This window comes from Gastrolobium bilobum, unplaced genomic scaffold (assembly GCF_033153095.1).
Source record: "Gastrolobium bilobum isolate Gb01-03AN ecotype WA unplaced genomic scaffold, APGP_CSIRO_Gbil_v1 utg16198, whole genome shotgun sequence".
Lineage (NCBI taxonomy): Eukaryota > Viridiplantae > Streptophyta > Magnoliopsida > Fabales > Fabaceae > Gastrolobium > Gastrolobium bilobum.
Genome location: NW_026897479.1, coordinates 314,768 through 331,324, shown reverse-complemented (window position 1 = coordinate 331,324; position 16,557 = coordinate 314,768). Strand labels below are relative to the sequence as shown.

Here is a 16,557-nt window from a genome sequence, read left to right as displayed (position 1 = left end):
CTTATGGGTTTGCAATCTGTCAGAGAAATAAATTTGATCCTCAAAAAAATATAATTATGTTTAATGGATAGTATATAATTGGAGTTTGATTTTCTCATGTTACATGAGAACTAAATTCTCATATTACACGAGAATTCAATTCTTATGTTGTGGCTCAACTAGTGATGGCCTCACATTTATTAAAAACAAGAAAAAGAAAAGAAAATTTTTGCACAATCGAAAGGTTACAACATGAGAATTGAATTCTCATACAACATGAAAAATATTTTTCCTATATAATTATAATATTAAAAAAAAATTCAAAAGGTTGTCGGGTGACGTGATGAAAAAAACTAACTTTAATATTATAATTATATAATGTTTATAGTACATAATTATAATCCGTAGCACAACTAAATTTTTCTTCGTACAACATAATTATTATATTTCTCTTATCCTATCTACGGTTTGAACATAATTCTTATATTTCTCTTATCTTATATACGGTTTGTTATTGAGAAAAAAAGGAAAATAACATAATAATTATGTTTCGCAATATTATATTATACTTTTTATAAATCGTTCACATATTTACATAATTCTTATTTTAAAAATATTACACAAGTATTCAAAATTAATTTTAAGACATGAAAATAAGTCAAAAACAAAATTAGAATTTACAAAAGATAAGTTTAATGAAAATTGATAATTGTCATTTTATAAAATAAACGAAAACATATTTTGAAAAAAATGAGATTCATTTTTATAAAATGTGAAATGACCAATCCCATATTTAAAATAAAATAGCAATTTTTAATTTTTTTTAAATGAAGCATGAAATAGATTCATTATTTAGTGTACCCAACTTAATAAGTGCATATTTGAAAATAATTTTTTTGAATAAAATAAGCTTTCTAAAAAATTTTAAAAACGTTTTTCACTTTAGAATTAACGTTTTTTGAATAAAATAGCACATCTTTTTGAAAATAATTACGTTTTTGTAGAACGTATTAACGTGATACTCAACAACAAGCGTAATTAACATTTTTTAAAATTAATTATAACAATTAGATTTATCCACGTGTAAATGTGGAATAACCACCAAAGTGTCACACTTTTGCAAAAAAATTCCTTGAATTTGTCATGCTTTGTAAATTTTATTTCAAAATGTCACGTCACCGAACTCGCTACAACACTTGATGAGTTAAGATTGGACACATGGCAGAAGGTGCATGGTCACGTAAAGATTACACGGTATCAAACGTGCTATGCAGCATAGCATATTTAATCAGTTTTTCGACACGTGACAAACATGCAATGCAACATAACATGTTATGCAACATAGCATATTACATGTGTCATAAAATAATTTAAATTAATATAGATTTAATTAAACTAAAATAATTAACAAACATAAATTACGTTAAAAAAAAATAACATAACTTTTTTATTTTGGTAAACAAATAACATAACTTAAACTATATCAAAATGGAACTAATTAACACTCCTAAAAATAATTAATTAATAGTTATAAATAATTTTAATTAACATAGACTAAATTAAACTAAAATAATTAACAAACATAAATTATATTTAATTCATTAACACTCTTTAAATTATTTAACAGTTCAAAAAATTTAACATAACTTAAAATAAATCAAATGAAATTAATTAACACTCCTAAAAATAATTAATTAATAGTTATAAAATAATTTAAATTAATTATTTTAGGTATAAATTAATTCAGTCTATATTAACTTAAATTATTTTATAATTATTAATTAATTATTTTTATGAGTGTTAATTAATTTCATTTAATTTAGTTTAAGCTATTTTAATTTTGTTTTGAACCGTTAAGTAATGTAATTTAATTTAGGAGTATTAATGAATTAAATGCAATTTATATTTGTTAATTATTTTAGTTTATATTAATTTAAATGATTTTATATTTGATCCCACATAATTTTGCTACACTACGCAACGATTTACGTAGCCGACTATGCATCTTCTGTCATGTATCTACACATCACTCGTCAGGTATTGTAACGAGTTAAATAATGTAATATATTGAAATTTTGTGCAAAATGTAGTAGTGACATAATTTTTTTGCGAAAAAATGTAACACTTTTATCATTGTCTCAGTAAATGTCTGATATTAAAGTATCGCCATGAATGTACCGTATCACTTTAATGCAGGGTAGTGAAGGGTTTGGCCCTGCATGATTTGACATTGAAACTTCACATGAGTTGAGGGGGGTTGTGTACCTGAGCAAGTGGAATATTAATATAGGGTAAAATTTAATATAGTTTCGGACTCTGTGATTCTTTCAGTGAGAATGTGACATTTATATATATTTTTTTTTCTTCTCTTTTTTTAGTTTTTTCTTTCTTTCTCGCTCCTTCATCCCACCAAATCAAAAGTGCTCCGAGAGCACTAAATTTCTACTCTTAATATAGGTTCATAGGCATTTGTTATGGTTTACCGTGATTGGCCCCAACAAGGTCTTTCCTTTTATGCCGAAAAAATAGGTTTTTTCTCCTTACACGTAATGTCAAGCTCTAAATTAAGTTCAACAACTTTTGTCGAAGATAATATGGGTGGTTCACGCTTTTGTCTCTTATTAAAATAAATATTATAATTTTGCTTTTATATCAAAATATTTTATCTATTTATCTTTATTTAATCGTTAATTGAGTAAAGATTTCTAGTACATAAATTTTATACTCGTGTATTTTTTGCGATTTTAAGATACTCAAGTACAAGTACTCGAATATATTAGATATGTTTTTCTTTAAACAGTCTATTTTAGACTTTCTTCTCTAATTTTTGGGGGGGCCTTCTCTATGAAATTTGGTACTTCCAAAATGGTAGCTGCCAAACTCGTGTGAGCTTTGTACATATTTTTGGTACTTGGATTTTGTTTCTGAAGTTGCTCTCTCTCTCTCTTTCTCTCTGGCAACGGCGCCAAAAACTTGTTGTCTTGCTAATAGTTGTGCAAATAATGCGCGCAAGTATACGCGACAACAAGTAATATAGGGCTGTTATAAGTCCCAGTTATCGTTCCCACAAGGATCGTTGGCGTTTTGAAATGACTAAAATTTGTAATTGCTTAAAACTGAGTTACTATTTGAAAATAGAAGAAATAAAATTGTAAAGTAAAAAATAATCTAGAATGGACCTAAAACACTACTGTTCACTATTCTTTTAAAATTTTCTGAATTACTTTCCTAAGTTATAAAATAAGAAGTAAGAATGAAGCAACTTAAATGACAGATGTGACAAAATTTTTGGAAACAGAATAGAGATTGAAATATGAAATAACAAAGGAAATTGAAAATCTGAGTTGATAAAGAAGTTCAAAAAGGTGGGTTGAGTTCTGGCTCTCCTTCCACACAGTGCTTGAAAAATAATTTGATTAACAAAAAGTTCATCCTAAGATTCTCAGTTAACAGAACTGTATTGTTAATTTTAATCTCTTAAAAATTATTTTATCCCAAAGTTGCCCACTTCCATATCTCTATGCCAAGTGGGATTAGGACTCTTGAGACTCAGGTCCAATATTACATGAGGTCTCATTCATTTCTGAAATGAGATCCCTTAGATGATTTCTCATCTAAGTCCATGTGTCTAATGCAGAATCCAGAGTTAGTTGTTTCTCAACAACTAAATCCTAACCAAACCTCTGACATTCGGCCAAAATGCAAATAATTTTACACATTAGAAAAAACATTAAACAACTGGGATATAAAAATTAAAACCAGAAAACCAAACGTTTAACAAGCACTGAGGTTTGGGTATCACCTAAACCCAACCTCTAAAAAGTTAGCCACTATCCATATGGATGAGGCTTACACACAGTAACAGAAAACTAAAGAAATTACAAAAGAGAAATGCTAGAAAATAAATTACAGCACTGGCCTAACAACCAGCAATCTCAGTGCTGTAAAGACATGCATCAAGTTCATCAAATGAACCAGAATCTCATTACAAAACAGAACTTAAAAGAAAATAAAATAAAAATTGTTCAGAAAACAAAAACTAAAAAACGGTAAATCAGAACCAGAAGAGAAGGAAGGACGTCATGACTCACTCATATTTCCCTTTTTATAGGGCTCTTTGCACACTACCCTCTTTTTCTCCAGCTCAGCAATATGACGCGCTGCTTGTGCGCTGCAAATGGGTGGTCCCCACAGTGCTCCACTCCTCTGCTCTTACAAACCGGATGGAATTGTCGCTCCTTCAACCCGTACACTGACGTGTGCTCACAATCGCTCCAGCATCCACTAAGTAACGGAACTTGCTTGGCTTTTTCTGAATCCAAAAATAGTGGCTAGGGTTTTCGTGTTTTCTTTTCCTTCATGGACTGTGGGTATGGGTTAATTTGGAGAGCTGAACCGTGGTCAAAGGATATTCTGACCTTCTGGATTGATTTAGGGTGGGGATTAGGGATGGAGGATGTGGGTTCTGATTGCACGATGTGGGTTCGCTAGGGTTTTCGTTTTTTTCTCTTCTTCACGTTTCTGCTTCAGACTTCTCCTTCTTTCCTTTTTCTTTTTGCTTCTTTCTTCCTTTCCTTTTTTTGGGCTTTAGTCTTTTAGGTCCAGCCCATCACTTCCTTTTTTTTCTCATGTTGTCTTCTTTTCTTTCCTTTTATGGGTATTCTGATGCAAAAATGGGCCTGAAAAATGAAATGTTACAGCCCATTAACTATTAATCTACAAAAGATCCAACAACTCCATTTTTGGGGTATTTTACAGCAAAATAAATATTTTTTCTCTTCATTTTCCAATTAAATCATATGCTCTAAGTCTCAATTAAGAGACTTATCAGAGTCCTTCAATTTTCAGGGGTACCCTGGAATCTGGTTGAAGCTTGTCATGGAGTCCTGTTTGTTCAATTTATGTTGGGAGTTGAGAGGTTTGGTTTGTTGGTTAATTTCTTTTAAATTTGACTCCATTTGTTTTTTTAATAATTGTTTCATGCTGCTGTACAAGCTACCATTCATTGTTTCATGATATAAAATACTGCTTATATGTTAAAAAAAAAAAAGCACCAAACGGCTGAGTTGTTATTCGAGCACAATAACTTTGTACTCGAGCACAAGAACCTTTGTACTCAAGTAATTTGTCTAGTCAAATGGTTAAATATAGGCAAATTGATATTATATTTTAATATAAAGTTAAGATGTTTTAAATAATTTTAAAATGGGAGCAAAATGATAATACTTATTTTAATCAGGGATAAAATGGTCAATTAATCTAGATAATATTACTAAAATAGGTGTAGAAAAATGTCAAACCCATGCATTTATTTCTCTGTTATTATTATTTTTTGGATACATTTGCGTGCATTATTTTAGTCAAGCACAACGAGGCCCAACAAAATATTTATAATACGAACCTTTTCATCAAAAGTCCCTCAGTCAATAATTATTTTATGGACAATCCGCCTAATATTAACTTCTCTCTCCTTCAACATTAGATATTATATATAATCATATGCTTATGTTATAAATTATGTTCACATTTGGTGACTTTCATTGATATTATTATCAAAAGCAACAAGTCATTTATCTAAGTCGCGTTGTTATGATTGTGTATGAACGAAAGTTACACATAATTGTTATAAAAAAAAAAAAAAAAGTTACACATAATAATATAGGACTTTATTAATTTCATATTATAAGAGAGTAATTCTCTCTTACCAAGTTATCATAAACATAATTATAGGTGAGATTCATTTACTTATAAAAAATAAAATAAAAATAAAAATTGAGCTATACAAAAATTAATAAATATATAGAAAAAAATTATTCTCCAACAACACAAGGGTATTTTTTCGTGATAATATAACTATTTCCACCAACCGTGCATTGTTGATTGTTTATCAGTGATATACTAGTCAACATCCAAAAGGCATCGAAAATTGAGCAGCAAAACACTCCATCAGTTAATACTTTTTATCATATTCTCACGTGTCGTAATTTGTTATTACTACTAGCGAATTTCGTGACCATTGATTTCATGACACGTGATTATATTTTAGATCAAGTTCGTAATTACTGGTAGCGAATTATGACACGTCAGTTTTTTTTTTTTTGCAAAAGTATGTCACATGTCATAAAATTATTGGCGAACGTAATTCACTACCAGTCCAAACAATTTATGACACATGACAATCTGCTAAAAAATACTCTTAGCATGACATTTGAATAAAATTTTTTGTCAAAAAATGACATTTTGTTCACTGTTGCACTTAATGGTCCTGAATTAATCTAACGGTTGATAATGGCTGGGGCCATGCAGAGTTGTCGTTTTTGTAGATTGTAGGAGACAGCGAGAGTCCATCAAAGAGAAGGATAAGATTGAAACCATTAAAAAAATAAAAATAAAAAGAAAAAGATAAAAAGAAGTAGCTTGGAAGCAATGGAATAGAAATAGATGACATGTTTAGTTCCACTTGCTCATAAAACCAAAGAATGGTGTCAGGTCAACCCCGTTGTGGTTTTGTCTTTCTCTTCGGTCAAAAGTCAATACCATGAACTTTTCAAGATCCCTTAAGGCCATTCACACACAAAGTTTAGTCTTTGTAACTGGAAGCCATTGCATTGAATTGTGGGTGTGATAAGTCTGCACATGACAGCTTATCTTCATGTGGAAATAGCGTTGCTTTCACACTTGCATATTTGTTTTTTTAACTTTTCACGGGCTTTTGCGTTTCCTAATTCATCATCTGCTTCACTTTTGAGAACTTCAACTTGTTCCTCATCTTGGGTTTTTCAGTTGATCCTTCTCTAGCTGCTTTGCTTCTGTGTTCTTCAGCTCTTTCTTCATGGGTTGCTGCTTTAGTGCCAAGATCAAAGCCGAGAGCCCTCCACGCAATGGTAAGATTGTTGCATGTGTTCTTTTCATCCTTCTCTTCTCCCCCTTCTGTTTACACTTTTTGATCTTGATCAGCTTGTTTTGGATTTCTTTGGATTGGGTTTTGAATACCCCCAACTTGTGTGTGTGTGTTTTGTGAATAAAATTTGGGTTGCAGCTATGAAATATGGGTGCTCGTTTTGGCTGCTTTAGTAATTTATGGGAATTTTTTTTTTTCTGTCTGTTTTTGAAGTATGACTCACAACACAACACAGTGAAACTTGCTTTAGTTGATTATTATGTGCTTGTCTGGTAGGTAGCCTTAGTTGATGAGTTATGTTATGCAGTATTTGGTAATGACAGCCATATAAGTAAATAAAGATAGATAATAAATGGAACCATGGTATTGGTTTATATAGCACAGGATTGTGGAAATTTGTCAAAAAAAAAATTTGAAGATGTAAATTGTTTATTTTGGAGGATTTTTCCACTGTCTTCAATTCAATATTGCTTTGTCTCAAATATTAAGAAGAAACTTGGGATGAGAATCAGAATTTAAGACCTTGAACCTTGAACCTTGAGAATGCAGGGGAAACTAAGCTTGCTTATGTAATTTCTTAAAGTTTGAGCCTTTTCATGCTCTTCTAACAACCAAACAATGTAGTGTATAATTGGTAGAAAAAATTGTTGTCTTCTCTCAGCACCCTCAGTTCTTTCTATTCAAGCATAAGCTGGATTTGACATTAGATACGAATGCTTATATATGACCTGAAAAGTGGATCCATTTTTTCTTTTGTGATGCGCAGGTTTGAGTTCAAAGGATGGTAGCAAAGAAGAGGATGGCTTGAGTGGTTTAAGCAGCAAGGTCTCCACTCCCTCTGTGCCTCAAACTCCTCGGACAGAGGGTGAGATCTTGAAATCCTCCAATATGAAGAGCTTCACCTTCAGTGAGCTTAGAACTGCTACAAGGAACTTTCGTCCAGATAGTGTGGTGGGTGAAGGTGGGTTTGGTTGTGTATTTAAGGGATGGATTGATGAACAATCACTTGTACCAGTTAGACCAGGGACTGGAATGATCATTGCTGTTAAGAGGCTTAACCAAGAAGGTTTGCAGGGACACAGTGAATGGTTGGTGAGTATCATTTAGATGGACTTATTTTATTTGCACTTTGAAACTTTGCTCAAAACCTGAGAATTTAAGATACTGTTCCATTTTGAAGCTTAAGAAAATGTCAAATTAGTTTAATTAATGGGATATTTTTTGGATTTTCACTTTTTGTAATATTTGTTGCAAATAGTTAATATTTTAGATGATTTCTTCTTTCTGTGTAACTAATTAGTCTAGTCTTGCAGACAGAAATCAATTACCTGGGGCAACTGCATCATCCTAATCTCGTGAAGTTGATCGGTTTTTGCTTAGAGGATGACCATAGGCTTTTGGTATATGAGTTTCTGCCCAAGGGGAGTTTGGATAATCATTTATTTAGGAGTAAGTTATTGATTTTCTTTCAAATTTATCTATTGTGTGGCACTGTTTAGCACCTCAAATTCACAGTTACCTATTCTTTTTGGAACAGGAGCTTCTCACTTTCAACCGCTTTCTTGGAACATCCGTATGAAGGTTGCTCTTGATGCTGCTAAGGGTCTTGCATTTCTTCACAGTGATGAAGCAAAAGTGATATATCGAGACTTCAAAACTTCAAATATATTGCTTGATTCGGTAAGCGAATCTCATTGATCTTAAAGATATACTAGTTAGTCATACCAGCTTTTCTAACATTCCTTTTTGTTGATGACAGAACTATACTGCAAAACTTTCGGATTTTGGCTTGGCAAAGGATGGACCGGTTGGTGATAAGAGTCATGTCTCTACAAGGGTAATGGGCACTTATGGATATGCTGCTCCTGAATATATGGCCACAGGTACCTAAGTTTGCATGATACTTAGCTTATAAATTACAATCACTTTAATTGGTCATACCTAGTGGCGGAGCCACTTGTATGTCAAGGCACCAGTTAATTTTTAATAGTGGTATAAATTTTCTTCAAAAATTATCGTACAACCTTAGTACTGATTGAGTTTTTAAGAATAATACAACATTGACCCTGGCTGAATTCTACTCGGTGGGTCTTTTGACACTAACTGAGCTTTTCTTTTGACTCCACCACTGGTCATACCATATTTCTTTCACATATGACATAATATGTTTCAAGTTTTGAAGTCTCTAAAGTCATAACAGAAAATCATAGATGACCCTTACTTTTCACTCCTGATATTTTTTTCCTCATTGTCTTTTTGTGAAGGACACTTGACAAAAAAGAGTGATGTATACAGCTTTGGAGTTGTTCTCCTTGAAATTATGTCTGGTAAACGTGCATTGGACAGCAATAGGCCATCTGGGGAGCACAATTTGATTGAATGGGCCAAACCTTACCTCAACAGCAAAAGGAGGATCTTCCAAGTTATGGATGCTCGAATTGAAGGCCAATACACATTGCGTCAAGCAATGAAAGTAGCTAACCTTGCAATTCAATGTCTCTCTGTGGAACCTAGATTTAGACCAAAAATGGATGAGGTGGTAAGAGTATTGGAGGAGCTTCTGGATTCTGATGACACAGTTGCTGCAGGAATGGGAACCTCTCGAGATCAAACAGCCAAAAGGAATGGTCATAGCTCAAGGACCAATGTCCCTAAACGACATAGAAGTAAACATGAAACATCGTACCAGTAAAAATGAAATCTAGTTGTTGCCAATCTGCTTCTGCTCTTGAGTTGGTATATTGTATATCTTCTTGAACTTAAGCATGTCTTATGATATCTGATTGCTGTACAGATTTTGAGTCAGTAATATTATTGATTTCTTCCAACATTTCTTCCCTTTCCAACTCAACTATCATTTGAAAATAGCTATATGTTACAAAACTTGAATAAAAATTGTATCAACACGCTCAATACCGATAAGTTATGACAATTGTTTTATAAAGAATAATGTTTTCGGTATAAAATTTGGGGAAGGATATTATAACAATCAAATTGTGTTACTACTAATGTCACTACTAAAATGTTACTACCAATTAATCTTACCGTTAGATTGATTATGTTGATCTAACGGTTATATTTATTTACATCTTTGTATGATTATGATTCCTCATATTTAAAGTGAAAGCATTAAATATGAAAAATCATAACTATACAAAGGTGAAATAAATATAAAGTATTAAATTTGGGAAATCATGACCATACAAAGATAGAAATAAATATAACTGTTGGATCAACATAATCGATCTAACGGTGAGATTGATTGGTAGTAACATTTTGATAATAACACAACTTGATTGTTACAATATCGTTCCTCGTAAAATTTAACAATGACAACTTTTCCAAAATATACTGATCAAATTTCATTTAAAAACGAAAAATTATACCAATTTTTTTTTTATTGATCACCTTAAGCTTCGAAAGGTATTTAAATTATAAAAAAAAATTGTTACTGAAGAGAGAAAAATGAAATAATTCAAATATGAAATATTATCAATAAAAAGTTTTAATTATCAACTAAAGATGTCCCATTATTAATGGATTGAAAATAATAAAAAGAAAAAGAAAAGAAAAAAATTAGAGTGGAAAGAAAAAAAAAAAAAAAAAAAAAAAGGCACAAGGGGAGGGTTTAAGAGAAGGGGGTTTGGTTCCTCCTTCGTACTTTTTCATTATCTCATTTCCTGAAAGTGAAGCTAAGAGCGATAATGCTAGCCATTTCAATGGCACTACTTCAGCCCCTCGCACGTGCGGTGCGCCCTCCACCTCGCACACGTGTTCGCTCTTGCACCACGGCCATGTCCATAGCACCATCTTCTTCCCCTCGCAGCAACTCGCAGTCTCAGGTTCTCCTTGGCTTGTCCGAAAAGGACCTGCAACAGCTTGCCCTTGACTTGGGTCAGGTAAAAATATTATCTTTTTTCATTTTACTTTATATATTGTATTTGGAGATTCCTTATTTTTTTGGTGGAACTTTTCTTAGCAAGGCTTTAGGGGGAAGCAACTTTATCATCTTATATACAAGAGGAAGGTCAGAGAAATTCAGGATTTCATTCAGTGTGAGTATATTTTTACTATTATTTCCTTTTTGTTTTTTCTGTGCTGTGTTTTGTTGTTTTTGGTTGGGTTTGTGTAGGTTGAGACTTAACATTGCACTGTGGTCCTGTTATGGTTTGCTTAAATTGTAGTGCCTCAAGCATTTAGGAATGATCTTGAGGAAGCTGGATGGAAGGTGGGCCGGTCTCCTATTTTCCGCACTGTCACTGCAGCTGATGGGACTGTTAAGGTAAATGATATAATCACAATTCAACAGTACTATTGTTGTTGTCTTTAATTTATTGCTATACATGGTATGTTTTGAGATATCTACACACTAACACAATGTTGATTGTATGGACCGTGTTCCGATTTATTTCAGCAATGAATCAAGTTTTTTCTTTTGGTGTTATACTTAGCATTAGGATATTAACTTGCTATTTAAGGGATGTGATTGTTAATGTTTCCTTGGTTTCTTGAAATTTCTTTTGGTTGGCATTTGATTTTGCAGTTGTTGTTAAAGTTGGAAGACAATAGATTGATTGAAACTGTTGGTATTCCAGTTGAAGATGAAAATGGTCCTGGTCGCCTCACGGCATGTGTCTCATCACAGGTGTTTTACCGATTCCCAAATCATCCAATGATTAGTTGTTGCTCTCCTTCTTTGCTGGAATACTTTTATAGTTGATCTGGAAACTGATTTTCTGTTTATGTGAATATTTGTGCTGATGTTTTCCATTATTTTGTTGTTTTCGTCTTTTGTTTGGATATTTAGGTTGGTTGCCCCTTGCGTTGCTCTTTCTGTGCCACTGGAAAAGGCGGTTTTTCTAGAAATCTTCGGGGACACGAAATTGTTGAGCAGGTTTGTGTCGTACATAATCCACGTTCATCCATTAGAACAGTTTGGTATTAGATTTCCATTATGGTATTTGAGATAGACTGCCCAGGGAAATTGAGATTAATTTAATGAAATAAAAAAGATAGGGATAAGATGTATCTTATGTGAACAGGTTTTGGCCATTGAGGAAGTCTTCAAGCGCAGGGTGACAAATGTAGTGTTTATGGGAATGGGTGAACCAATGTTAAACCTGAAGGCGGTACTTGAAGCACACCATTGCTTGAATAAGGTGAATAAATGTCTATGATATGTGACGTTATTTCCTTATCAAATAAATACTTGTTATCGTAACAATATTCTAAGAGATTGAGAGGTCAAACTTTCATCTATTCTCTTAACTTGGTTAACATTATCATTTGAACTATGGGATCAGGCATCCCAGGATTTGATGCCATCTCACTAATTGTTAGATACTCTCTCTCTCCCACTACTGGATCAAGTGTTTTACTTAATAAATTATATTTTCTTGCGGAGGAGGGAGGATAGTAATCAGATATGAATTGGGACAAAGATCAAAATATTTCGGTGATATCAGGACCAAAGTAAGAAAGTAGAAGAAAATGTTTGAAAATGCAGGAAAACGGATATTCCAGAGCTTTAGAGAGGCTCTGGTCTCTCCCAAACTGCCCAAGACTCCTCAACAATTCTGATGCCCCTCTCTCATCTCTCCCTTCCACTCTTAACCCAGTTCCCCTCGCTCAAGCTGTTACTTACAACCTTACCCGCCAAGATGCAATATGAGTTGCATGTTCTTCTTGGCTGCCAGGGAAAGGCCCAATCCTCTACTGCTCTTCCTAGCGTACACTCTATTGATGGGTGGGTTCCTATCAAGGGACAAGCAATGTTTGTTTGGAAATTTTCCAGACTTTCTTTAATTTCTCATGCAGATGCATCAATAATTTATCTTCAATAGAAATGCATACATGCAATAAAATTATAAGCATACATATGCTCTCTCCTTCAATACTTCAAGAAATCATTTTATTAGCATAATGCTTGTTTGATCTTATTTCACTTCTTATCTTGTGACTGAAAGGTCATGGGCTCGAATCCAAGAAACAACTTCGCAAAAAAGTAAGGTTAAAGCTGCTTATAAGGATTTCACCACCCACTACCACTATCCTCACAAGTTGGGGTTTTATGGGGAGCTCGTTTTATATTTCTTTTTATTGTGATAGATAGTATATAATAAGTTATGCATGTAGGTGTGCTTATGTTGGATGTGTTTCTTGTAGGATGTGCAAATTGGGCAAAGAATGATGACCATCTCCACTGTAGGGGTTCCAAATACAATGAAGAAGCTGGCTTCTCACAAACTTCAATCCACTTTAGCTGTGAGGTAATTACCCTTGACATGAATGAAATATGATTTTTGAGTTTATGTCATTAATTTGACTCTTCATGCTAAGCTAAATGTCTGATGGGAAAATGGCATTTGCATTAGTATTTGGACCTTTAGGCTGCCACAGTAGGTGGCACCCTTCATAATCTGTGTGAGAGTCACTGTTCTATGATGCAGTTCATTCTTTTGCTTGATAGGTGATGTGTCAGGTTCATTGTGACATTGCAAATTTAAATTTCCTCAAGTCCCTGGTGAAGAAATATCCAGTCCTGTGTCTTGAATTTTCATATTATTAGGTCTTGCACAATGCAATTTCATAACATTGTCAGAAATTAGGGAAGTTTTAGTGTATCAATATACTTGATTAATGCATTAGCTCATGGTTTTCTCCAGAGCCTAAATTTTGAAGCTCCAACTCAACCAGACACTAACGGAATGTTGCAAGTGTACTTTCTATTGAGTCGGTTGGTGATATAAGCCTTAAAAATGACATTGATATCTTTTTATCATTTATCTTTTTGCCACTTTTTTTCATTAGAATGCTCGGATGATCTTTTGCTTAATTGCTCCCTCCCCCAAGATCCTTAAAAAGATAAATAAAAGGAAAAACAAATTTCTTGGAAACTACTTTGGATTCGAAGCTGCAAAGTATAGCATTATTTTGTGCCCTTTGTTTAATTTCAGATAGTTTTTTAGTGGATTCTTTCAAATGCATAGATGTATATAATTTTCTTTCGAGCATATGATTTTTCTTTTGTCTTGCATCAGCCTACATGCTCCTAATCAGAAACTTAGAGAGACAATAGTTCCAAGTGCAAAATCCTACCCATTAGATGCACTTATGAGTGACTGCAGGGAATACTTCCGTGAAACAAATAGGCGGGTTTCAATCGAATATGCACTTTTAGGTACACAGAAAGTTCCAAGTTCCAACACATACTTGTTCCTCCTCATGTAAAAAAGTTGATGAAATTCTTATAATGTAAGTGACACTTTCTTGGCATTATGTTTGAGCAGCTGGAATCAATGACGCAGTAGACCACGCAATAGAACTTGCTAAACTACTACATCAATGGGGCCACGGTTATCATGTGAACCTGATACCTTTCAATCCAATCGAAGGCTCTGAGTATCGGCGTCCTTACAGGAAAGCAGTATGATAATTTTGTTATTTTTTGTTCATTTTAAAAATGATTTACTTCATGGCTTGAGTTATTCAATAATTTTAGAATTTTTTATCCAAAGTTCCTCATTTGGTAGGTGCAAGCATTTGCTGATGCATTGGAGTCCTCCAAAATAACAGTTAGTGTACGTCAAACCAGAGGGCTGGACGCAAATGCAGCTTGTGGTCAGCTACGGAATAATTTCCAGAAAAATCCTTTGGTAACTGATTCTGACAATCTGGAATCCCAGGCTCCAAATATGGATCTTGCAGTAGCCTGTTGATTGCACTGTGTCAGTTTGTTGGCAGTTTATGTTATCAAAATTCTGCATAAATGACATGCAATAACAAGGTTGCAGTAAACAGTTGGTGAGAAGTTTGAAGAACCAAAAGATTAGGATAATCTTTATTACGAATATGAAGTTGTTTACTGTTGCTGCATCAGCGGTAATGACAACTTTCTTGCCATCTGAGCAATGTGGAGAGATATCTATTTGCATGTTGGCAGTATTATTGCTGGAGCATGCAGGTCTGTGATAAAAGTTGTTGAATTCTTTTGCATCTACATAGAGAAATTTCATAAGAAACAATCTATTGGGTTAGGCCTATAAGAAGTTCATGTTGTGAATGTGGGGGATAGATATTTTCCCATGTATCGGACCCCTTTTGCTTGATATATATTTTTATATAGCAACTTTTGATTCAGTGTGTAAAAATGGAAATAATTGGATTGGTCGTGATTAATGAAAATTATTTTGCCTATATTAGTCAAGTTTAAATTTTGACCTGTCTAACGCGAGTTTACAGTGAGTTTGGTTAACCAGCAATTATTATAAGTATTACCTTTTAACTTTAGTTAAATTTTCAATAAATATTTATCTATTTAAGTAATAATTAATTTTCAATGTTTTAATACAAACAAACTTAAGTTTTAATTTTAAATTCAAATTAATTAAGTAAATCATTCAAAATTAATATATTGTATTATAATTTTATATAAAACAGAGAAAATAGGAACTAATTAAAATAGCTCACAATTCCCTCAAAGTTGCACTCAATCAACATTTTATTAGTTTAAATTATACTTAACTTATTATAAAATGACGTATATTTAATTGAATCCACAATGAGGCGAGTGATTGAGCAAGATTTCAACACATTCTTAACATTTTATTACTGTTAGTTGTTTTTATAGTTCTACCCAATTTGACTGAATTAATTGATTAACTGATAAACTGGTAGGAAAAAAATATTATGTTTATAATAAATGAATTCACAAATTTTAGATTTTATCTATTTGTTTAAAAATATTTAATAAATAAGCATAAATGAGACTTTGCAAGGAAAAAAAATTAAGTAAAAAACTGACCAAGCATTTTTTTATTAATCTATTTTTTCAAAAGTTGAGGGGAGCCTCGAAATTTCTACCCGCTTTGCATTTTACTGGGTACGACAATAATGATCTGGAATAACAAAACACTAGAAATCTTTGCGGTTTATTACGAGTCTCCTAATATTGGTTGTTTATATAATGAAAGTGAGATTTATAAGGACTTGGCACTTTTACCTTTTGAATTAATTTTTAGGGTGATAATCTTAAGATTTGTAATAATTGGTACTAACTTCAAGATTCGTAACACTTTCTCACATAACCCTAGTCCCTATCATTTTTTTTACATGAAAGGATGCCTTTTTTTTATTACTTTTTCTCCTATTTTCTCGAACTAGTTTATCGTAGGCAGGGATATAAATAGGTTAGGTTAGATTAGACTTTGGTTTAAATAGGTCAGGTTTGTGTAAAAAATATTGGGTATGACCTGGCTTATTAGCTTGTGTAGGCCCCAAATTACAAAACTGGCCTAACCTATATTTAAAAAATAAAAGTCTAGGCCTGTTAGCCTGTTTAAGCCTATTAAATATTCAACAATAAAAAAAACTAAAATAATAATATTTTATCATTCAAAATTATTAAAATAATAACTTTATTTATTATATTTTAAATAAGGAAAAAAATATCTAATATTACTTTAGACAATTTTGTCTAATGTTCACCGAAACGACGTCGTTTTAAGATTAAAAAATTAGAATGAAAAAGACTATTATAATCCTAAAATAAATTAATATTACAAATATACCATGATTTCCGTCTCAAGACAACGTCGTTTCGACGAACATTAGATAAAGTTGTCTAAAGTAACTTTAAAAAAAATGAACCCTTTAAATAAATAATGATAGTAGACTTA

At 32.5% G+C, this 16,557-nt stretch overlaps 2 protein-coding genes across 2 annotated transcripts; both read left to right on the top strand.

Annotated features, from left to right (window-relative positions):
* Positions 1-6,554: 6,554 nt before the first annotated feature.
* LOC133307254 (receptor-like cytoplasmic kinase 176) lies at positions 6,555-9,703 on the top strand. The gene is made up of 6 exons (XM_061507733.1): positions 6,555-6,863; positions 7,647-7,972; positions 8,194-8,329; positions 8,418-8,560; positions 8,640-8,763; positions 9,145-9,703. The coding sequence occupies exons 1-6, from the start codon at positions 6,812-6,814 to the stop codon at positions 9,570-9,572; spliced, it is 1,209 nt and encodes a 402-aa protein (XP_061363717.1). The 5' UTR covers positions 6,555-6,811; the 3' UTR covers positions 9,573-9,703.
* Positions 9,704-10,560: 857 nt separating this feature from the next.
* Positions 10,561-15,046, top strand: LOC133307253 (uncharacterized). Its single transcript, XM_061507732.1, has 10 exons — positions 10,561-10,779; positions 10,860-10,935; positions 11,065-11,162; positions 11,424-11,525; positions 11,688-11,774; positions 11,923-12,039; positions 13,046-13,149; positions 13,921-14,060; positions 14,170-14,306; positions 14,413-15,046. Exons 1-10 carry the CDS (start codon positions 10,585-10,587, stop codon positions 14,596-14,598), a joined length of 1,242 nt encoding a protein of 413 aa, XP_061363716.1. The 5' UTR covers positions 10,561-10,584; the 3' UTR covers positions 14,599-15,046.
* Positions 15,047-16,557: the final 1,511 nt, after the last annotated feature.

Coding starts and splice junctions, on each gene's coding strand:
- LOC133307254 (XM_061507733.1), top strand. CDS start 6,812: ATGGGTTGCTGCTTTAGTGCCAAGATCAAAGCCGAGAGCCCTCCACGC. Junction 6,864..7,646: donor CGAGAGCCCTCCACGCAATG/GTAAGATTGTTG, acceptor TGTGATGCGCAG/GTTTGAGTTCAAAGGATGGT. Junction 8,764..9,144: donor TCCTGAATATATGGCCACAG/GTACCTAAGTTT, acceptor CTTTTTGTGAAG/GACACTTGACAAAAAAGAGT.
- LOC133307253 (XM_061507732.1), top strand. CDS start 10,585: ATGCTAGCCATTTCAATGGCACTACTTCAGCCCCTCGCACGTGCGGTG. Junction 11,526..11,687: donor CGGCATGTGTCTCATCACAG/GTGTTTTACCGA, acceptor TTGGATATTTAG/GTTGGTTGCCCCTTGCGTTG. Junction 14,307..14,412: donor GGCGTCCTTACAGGAAAGCA/GTATGATAATTT, acceptor CTCATTTGGTAG/GTGCAAGCATTTGCTGATGC.